Genomic DNA, 8,738 nt, shown 5'->3' on the forward strand with positions numbered 1-8,738 from the left:
TGTGTGTCTAACCTGTCTCACTCTGTGTGTATGTGTCTGACCTGTCTCTCTCTCTATGTGTGTGTCTAACCTGTCTCTCTGTGTGTGTGTGTGTGTGTGTGTGTGTGTGTGTGTGTGTCTAAGCTGTCTCTCTCTCCATGTGTGTGTCTAACCTGTCTGTCTCTCTGCAGCTGTCCGGTGGCTGTGAGTTAGTGGTGGTGTTGTTAGATGTCTAACCTGTCTCTCTCTCTGCCTGTCTGTCTCTCTGCAGCTGTCTGGTGGCTGTGAGTTAGTGGTGGTGCTGTTAGATTTCTCCACCAGCAGTCCAGGAGAGCTGAGTGTTCGCTGTGGTCAGACGGTGGAGATAGTGGAGCGCTCAGCCGACCGGCCCGGGTGGTGTCTGGCCAGAACCACCGATCAAACGCCCCCACAGGTAACCACGAATCAAACCCCACAGGTAACCACCAATCAAACGCCCCCACAGGTAACCACCAATCAAACGCCCCCACAGGTAACCACCAATCAAACGCCCCCACAGGTAACCACCAATCAAACGCCCCCACAGGTAACCACCAATCAAGCCCCACAGATGAACCCACCAAGCCCACAGGTAACCACCAATCAAACGCCCCCACAGGTAACCACCAATCAAACGCACCCACAGGTAACCACCAATCAAACGCCCCCACAGGTAACCACCAATCAAACGCCCCCACAGGTAACCACCAATCAAACGCCCCCACAGGTATCCATAATCAAGCCCCCACAGGTAACCACCAATCAAAGCGCCCCCAGTATCGGATATGATGATGGAGTGGGTTATTCTGCACTCTCCCTCCTGTTGTTGCTGTGTGTGTGTGTGTCTGTGTGTGTGTGTGTGTGTGTTATTATTGTGTGTGTGTGTTGTGTGTGTGTGTGTTGTTGTGTGTGGTATCTTATTGTAGTGTGTTGTGTGTGTGTATTGTTGTGTGTGTGTGTGTGTGTGTTGTTTATGTTGTGTGTGTTTTATTTTTTGTGTGTATGTTACTATGTCTTATTTTGTTTGTGTGTGTGTGTGTGTGTGTGTGTGTTGTTTGTGTTACATGTTCTGTGTGTGTGTGTGTGTGTGTGTGTGTGTGTGTGTATGTGTTACTGTTTGTGTGTGTGTGTGTGTGTGTGTGTGTGTGTTAATGTTTATGTTTTGTGTGTGTGTGTGTGTGTTGTGTGTGTTATGCTCTTGTGTGTGTGTGTGTGTGTGTGTGTGTTAATGTCTATGTGTGTTATTGTGTGTTTTGTGTGTGTTTTGTTTGTGTGTGTGTGTGTGTGTGTGTGTGTGTGTGTGTGTGTACTGTCTCTGTTGTGTGTGTGTGTGTTTGTCTGTGTGTGTGTGTGTGTTTTGTGTGTGTGTGTGTGTGTGTGTGTGTGTGTGTGTGTGTGTGTGTGTGTGTGTTAACATGTCTGTGTGTGTGTGTGTGTGTGTGTGTGTGTGTGTTAACATGTCTGTGTGTGTGTGTGTGTGTGTTACTGTCTCTGTGTGTATGTGTGTGTGTGTGTGTGTGTGTGTGTGTGTGTGTGTGTGTACATGTCTCTGTGTGTGTGTGTGTGTGTTATGTCTGTGTGTGTGTGTGTGTTTCATGTCTGTGTGTGTGTGTGTGTGTGTGTGTGTGTGTGTGTTAACATGTCTGTGTGTGTGTGTGTGTGTGTGTGTGTGTGTACATGTCTCTCTGTGTGTGTGTGTGTGTGTAACATGTCTCTGTGTGTGTGTGTGTGTGTGTGTGTGTTAACATGTCTGTGTGTGTGTGTGTGTGTGTGTGTGTGTGTGTGTGTGTGTTAACATGTCTGTGTGTGTGTGTGTGTGTGTGTGTGTGTGTGCTTATGTCTGGGTGTGTGTGTGTGTGTGTGTGTGTGTGTGTGTGTGTGTGTGTGTGTGTGTGTGTGTTACTATGTCTGTGTGTGTGTGTGTGTGTGTGTGTGTGTTAACATGTCTGTGTGTGTGTGTGTGTGTGTGTGTGTGTTAACATGTCTGTGTGTGTGTGTGTGTGTGTGTCGTGTGTGTGTGTGTGTGTGTGTGTGTGTGTGTGTGTGTGTGTGTGTGTGTGTGTGTGTTAACATGTCTCTGTGTGTGTGTGTGTGTGTGTGTGTGTGTTAACATGTCTCTGTGTGCGTGTGTGTGTGTGTGTGTGTGTTAACATGTCTCTGTGTGTGTGTGTGTGTGTGTGTGTTAACATGTCTCTGTGTGTGTGTGTGTGTTAACATGTCTCTGTGTGTGTGTGGTAGAGCGAGGGAGAAGTGAGAGAGTGACGGCGATTATCTTTGGAGAGAGTAGCGACTCTAGAGTCCTAGTGAGAGACACAAAGAGTCTCCTCTGTTCTTTCTGACCACGGGGGGAGATCTGGAGCAGGAGAAGTTAACCCTCTCCTTGATCTCATGGTGTTGATGGAGAAGGAGAACCAGGAGAAGTTAACCCTCTCCTTGATCTCATGGTGTTGATGGAGAAGGAGAACCAGGAGAAGTTAACTCTCTCTTTGATCTCATGGTGTTTATGGAGAAGGAGAACCAGGAGAAGTTAACCCTCTCCTTGATCTCATGGTGTTTAGGGAGAAGGAGAACCAGGAGAAGTTAACTCTCTCTTTGATCCGTGGTGTTTATGGAGAAGGAGAACCAGGAGAAGTTAACCCTCTCCTTGATCTCATGGTGTTGATGGAGAAGGAGAACCAGGAGAAGTTAACCCTCTCTTTGATCTCATGGTGTTTATGGAGAAGGAGAACCAGGAGAAGTTAACTCTCTCTTTGATCTCATGGTGTTTATGGAGAAGGGGGAACCAGGAGAAGTTAACTCTCTCTTTGATCTCATGGTGTTGATGGAGAAGGAGAACCAGGAGAAGTTAACCCTCTCTTTGATCTCATGGTGTTGATGGAGAAGGAGAACCAGGAGAAGTTAACCCTCTCTTTGATCTCATGGTGTTTATGGAGAAGGAGAACCAGGAGAAGTTAACTCTCTCTTTGATCTCATGGTGTTTAGGGAGAAGGAGAACCAGGAGAAGTTAACCCTCTCTTTGATCTCATGGTGTTGATGGAGAAGGAGAACCAGGAGAAGTTAACCCTCTCTTTGATCTCATGGTGTTGATGGAGAAGGAGAACCAGGAGAAGTTAACCCTCTCCTTGATCTCATGGTGTTTAGGGAGAAGGAGAACCAGGAGAAGTTAACCCTCTCCTTGATCTCATGGTGTTGATGCAGAAGGAGAACCAGGAGAAGTTAACCCCTCTCTTTGATCTCATGGTGTTGATGGAGAAGGAGAACCAGGAGAAGTTAACCCTCTCTTTGATCTCATGGTGTTTATGGAGAAGGAGAACCAGGAGAAGTTAACCCTCTCCTTGATCTCATGGTGTTGATGGAGAAGGAGAACCAGGAGAAGTTAACCCTCTCCTTGATCTCATGGTGTTTAGGGAGAAGGAGAACCAGGAGAAGTTAACCCTCTCCTTGATCTCATGGTGTTTAGGGAGAAGGAGAACCAGGAGAAGTTAACCCTCTCCTTGATCTCATGGTGTTGATGGAGAAGGAGAACCAGGAGAAGTTAACCCTCTCCTTGATCTCATGGTGTTGATGGAGAAGGAGAACCAGGAGAAGTTAACCCTCTCCTTGATCTCATGGTGTTTAGGGAGAAGGAGAACCAGGAGAAGTTAACCCTCTCCTTGATCTCATGGTGTTGATGGAGAAGGAGAACCAGGAGAAGTTAACCCTCTCCTTGATCTCATGGTGTTGATGGAGAAGGAGAACCAGGAGAAGTTAACCCTCTCCTTGATCTCATGGTGTTTAGGAGAAGGAGAACCAGGAAACGAGTCAGGGGAAATGCAACGCTACCAAGCCCATAGACCGCGACCAAGCCACGGTAGCTTACATTTTTAATGTCTAAATCGAGCCTGCCACTTATCAGCCAAACAAAAAAAGAAAGGGGCTACACAATAGCCAATCAGAAAATAGCACTATTGTATCTGGGTAAGATTTAATGCAGCAACCAATGAAAAAAAAGCAAAGCATACAGACACTTCCCTAAACATTCGCTCATTCAGAGACCAGAGACCCAAACGGGGCTCTGAGTCTGTCAGGAGGTCTGAGATCTACCGTATCAGCAGAGCAATCACGTTAATGCACAGCAGACTACGGTGCAGGTAGATTATTTTCTGACATATATTGACTATTATAACTTTATTTTTCTCAAAGTATCACGACTCCTCCAAAACTCAGATTAAAGAGATATTTTCAATGTGCACAAAGTTTTGAACATGAGCAGAAATCTTGCTCTAACAAATCATATTACAGTCCAGGGGTTTATTAATTCATTAAAATGAATTAATGTATCATTGACGTGAATAATTGTCGTATGCACATTTAAGGAGGTTACTTCCTCAACAAACGATGCAAAAGGGAAGAGTAAATGATGCTAGGCTACATGTGTGCTGACTCAGATAGAATTAGAAAAGTCGATCTACAGGAGAATAAATAGATGAAAGCAATACAGAATGCCTGAGAGCCTAACTGCCATATATTCCATTATGTTTTTATATTTGGATTTTAATCTATGTTTACCTTTACATAAAGATTTCCAGCATAAATTGATTCAGAAAAAGGTATAAATAGGTGCATACAAATTCACCAGAATGCAGGAAATGAAGAGTTTAATGCTCAAAATGTTCTGGGGGAGGACCCCCAGACCCCCCCCCCCATTATCATAAGTCACCCTGCAGAGATTGAATACTTTGTATTTGGTTGAACTGTCAGTGCCATGTGTCAAATCTTTTCTTGTGTAAATCTGAGCAATTATTAATAATAACAACAAAACACTAATTATAATAATATTAATGAAACCTACTCCTGTCTTGTCAACATCGCCACCAATCTATGATCTTTTGGGGAGGTCACTCTTGCTTGTCTTCAAAGACTTAGGAGTCTGTTATTGATGATATTGATGATATGATGTGATGATGATGTGATATTGATGATGATATTATTGATGATGATGATGTTTGTGTGTGTGTATTTATGTGTTTGATTGTTTGATGTTATGTGATGTGTGTTGTGTTTTGTATTGATTTGTGTGTGATGTGTTGTATTGATGTGTTTTTATTTGATGTTTTGTTATGATGATGTATTGATATTGTTTCTGTTATTGTGATTTATTGTTTGTTTGTTTTTTTGGTAATGTTGTATGTGTTTTTTTTGTTTGTTGTTTTTTAGTTTGTGTGTGTGGTGTGTTTGTTATATGATGTTTATGTGTGTTTTGTGTGTATTGTGTGTGTTGTGTGTTTTGTTATTATATGTGTTATGTTATTGTGTTGTGTGTTGTTTTGTGTTGTGTGTTTTTGTGTGTGTGTGTGTTGTTTTGTTATTGTTACATGTCTGTGTGTGTTGTGTGTGTTTGTGTGTGTGTTGTGTTGTGTTTTTGTGTGTGTGTGTGTGTGTGTTGTGTGTGTGTGTGTTTGTGTTTTTGTTTTTGTTTGCCCGTGTGTTAACATGTCTGTGTGTGTGTGTGTGTGTGTGTCTGTGTGTGTGTGTGTGTGTGTGTGTGTGTGTGTGTGTGTGTGTGTGGGTACCGTGTGTTAACATGTCTGTGTGTGTGTGTGTGTCTGTGTGTGTCTGTGTGTGTGTGTGTGTGTGTGTGTGTGTACCGTGTGTTAACATGTCTCTGTGTGTGTCTCCTGTAGGAGGGCTTGCTGCCGATGAGCGCCCTCTGTCTGTCCCACTCGCACAGCGCTGCCGACATGGAGGGCCTGATCCCGCCCTGCACGGCTGCCACGGCAACGACCACGAGCACGACCTCGTCCACGAGCACCCCCAACTCCTCCTCCTCCAACGCCAACGCCACCAACGCCGCCAACGCCGCCAGAGGTGAGTACGAGTCTGTTGTAAATCAGAGACATCCAGGACTTAGCCAAAATATATTATAACATCAACAGTCTCCTAAGCCCCTCCCCCCACAAGGGAGAATGAATGGGTGGACATGAGCAGTGATTGACACGCAGTTAGACACTCCCCCTGGCCCTGATTGGTGCATCTGAACAGTTAGACACTCCCCCTGGCCCTGATTGGTGCATCTGAACAGTTAGACACTCCCACACAGAGACACACAGACACGAACATAACTGAACACACACAAATACACCACACCAAAACAACTAAAGAACACACACACACACACTGAACTACCAATAGCTACACACAACACTTAACACGAATGAACTGCAAACACACAAGACACACACACACACGAATTACACACACGCAACAAAAAAATACCACAACAAGAGGAACACACACAGGACGGGGACACACACACACAAGGAGAACACACACACACACACAGGAGGCACAAAAACACAGACACACAGCAGACACACACACACAAACACACACAAGCACAACCACACACACACACAGGAGACACACACACAACACACACACACAAACAAAGACCACACACACACAAAAATTAGGCACACAAACTACACCACCAAAACACACAAAGCAACAAAAAACAAAAAAGACAGCAACAAAACGCACCACACACACAACACAACACACACAAAAAATGGACACTGGGTGGGGTGTGTGTATATATATTGAGTGTTGTTATTGTTGTGTATGTGTGTGTGTATTGTATTTTATATATTGGATGATGTTTGATATTGTGTGAGTTGTGTGTGATATATGTGTTGTTATTATTGATGTATGTTGTTATTGATATTATTGATGTGTGTGTGTGTGTGTATTGTGTATTTGTGTGGTGTTGTGTGTGTTGTTGTGTATTGTGTAGTGTGTGTGTATTGATGTGTGATATTGATGTGTGTTGTGTGTATTTGTGTATGTGTGATGTATGTAATGTGTTTGGTTATTATTATTTTGTTTGTATTGTGTGTTGTTGATTTATTGTTATTTATGTTTATTTAGTGTTGTGTGTTGTGTGTGTTGTATTGTTTGTGTGTGTGTTTGTGTGTGTATTGTGTGTGTATTTTTGTATTGTTTGTGTGTTGTTCTGTTGTATTGTGTATTGTGTTGTTTTTGTGTCTTGTTTTGTGTATTGTGTATTGTGTGTGTGTGTGTGTGTGTGTGTGTGTGTGTGTGTGTGTGTGTGTGTGTGTGTTGTGTGTGTGTGTGTCTGTGTGTGTGTGTGTGTGTGTGTGTGTGTGTGTGTGGTTTGTGTGTGTGTGTGTGTGTTGTGTGTGTGTGTGTCTGTGTGTCTGTGTGTGTGTCTCTGTGTGTGTGTGTGTGTGTGTGTGTGTGTGTGTGTCTCTGTGTGTGTGTTTGTGTCTGTGTGTGTGTGTGTGTGTGTCTCTGTGTGTTTTTGTGTGTGTGTCTGTGTGTGTGTGTCTGTGTGTGTGTGTGTGTGTGTGTGTGTGTGTGTGTGTCTCTGTGTGTGTGTGTCTGTGTGTGTGTGTGTGTGTGTGTGTGTGTGTGTGTGTGTGTTTGTCTCTGTGTGTGTGTGTGTGTGTGTGTCTGTGTGTGTGTGTGTGTGTGTGTGTGTGTGTGTGTGTGTGTGTGTCTCTGTGTGTGTGTTTGTGTCTGTGTGTGTGTGTGTGTGTGTGTGTGTGTGTGTGTGTGTGTGTGTGTGTGTGTGTGTGTGTGTACTCCTACTGGGAAAGTACCACATCAAATGTGGCGTGCTAACACGGAGGCAGCTATGAAGCCGCCCGGTTAGCTTCAGAGAAGTCAGAATAAACTCTCAGGCAACGGTATCCAACAGGGTCCGGATCAAATCAAACACACTACATACCCTGAACAGGAAGGACAAGGACACACAGGGGGAAAACATTAGGGCGGGGATACACAACCTCTGGCAACAGGAAGTAAACAGACAACACAAGCAGCAACAGGGAGCCTTCACAATAAAACAGGAAGGTGAGCATAACCTGAAAACAAAAACCAATCAAAAACTCTTTCCTAGGATTCACCTCTGTTCACACACAATCAGGCATATTTTCATTTCCTTTTGACTGAACTGTATTTTTGAGGAACTGTAGGTCTACAAAATGAATTCTACAAGAACTTCTTCATCGGGAAACCAGAACCCAAAGCAGGCTATATATAGTCTAGTTATAAATGTTCAAATAACATACTTTTAATTGTTATTTGGCTGTGAATTATGTTGAATGAATTTCCCCCAATATGTTTCATGAATGTATGAAATAATCAGGCTTTAGCCTACTAGGCCATATGATCTGATATCAATAATCAACAGCCACCTGCAATGTAGCTCGCAGGCGAAGGTGGAACTAAAAATGTGCAATAACTACAGACTAATACAGGCTTACATGAACTGATAATATAAGTTATACCACTTATAGTTCTCAAGGATGCACACATGCCCTCTCAACCAGAGGACAGCCGGTCTCTGTTTTCTTTCTCCCTTTTCTCTGAGTGGCGCTATTCTCCCACGTGCTTTCTAACCATCGCTGACAGACGGCTTTATTTTTATTTATCAGCATAGAGGAAACACTGTAAAAACAAAACACAAACGTGACGCAGGAGCTGCCACCTCTTAGTGGATTAGTCGACTAAATCGGTCGTTTTTGGTCTTAGTCGAGTAAGATTTCTTTAGTCCATTAGTCATTTTTTATGCTTATTTGTGCTTAATTACTCATTTCCAAGAAACTTCTGAGCACATTTATGGTAAACAGTAGATTTAGAGTGGTGCATTTGCAGCATTAATTGTGGAGAAACTTCTTGATGATTGCTAGTTGTTTACTACTAGTAGTAGTGAACTCATTCTGATCGACTCTGTCGGT

At 43.5% G+C, this 8,738-nt stretch overlaps 1 protein-coding gene across 1 annotated transcript in view; it reads left to right on the forward strand.

Annotated features, from left to right (window-relative positions):
- Positions 1 to 250: 250 nt before the first annotated feature.
- LOC120554698 (kalirin-like) overlaps positions 251 to 8,738 on the forward strand; it is a gene marked incomplete at its 5' end in the record, with an annotated part of 15,255 nt that continues 6,767 nt past the window's right edge. The window contains 2 exon segments of the mRNA XM_039793711.1: positions 251 to 412; positions 5,661 to 5,844. Of these exon segments, the coding sequence (XP_039649645.1) occupies positions 251 to 412; positions 5,661 to 5,844 (346 nt within the window).

The sequence above is a fragment of the Perca fluviatilis genome, chromosome 24, assembly GCF_010015445.1.
Source record: "Perca fluviatilis chromosome 24, GENO_Pfluv_1.0, whole genome shotgun sequence".
In the NCBI taxonomy this organism is placed as follows: domain Eukaryota; kingdom Metazoa; phylum Chordata; class Actinopteri; order Perciformes; family Percidae; genus Perca; species Perca fluviatilis.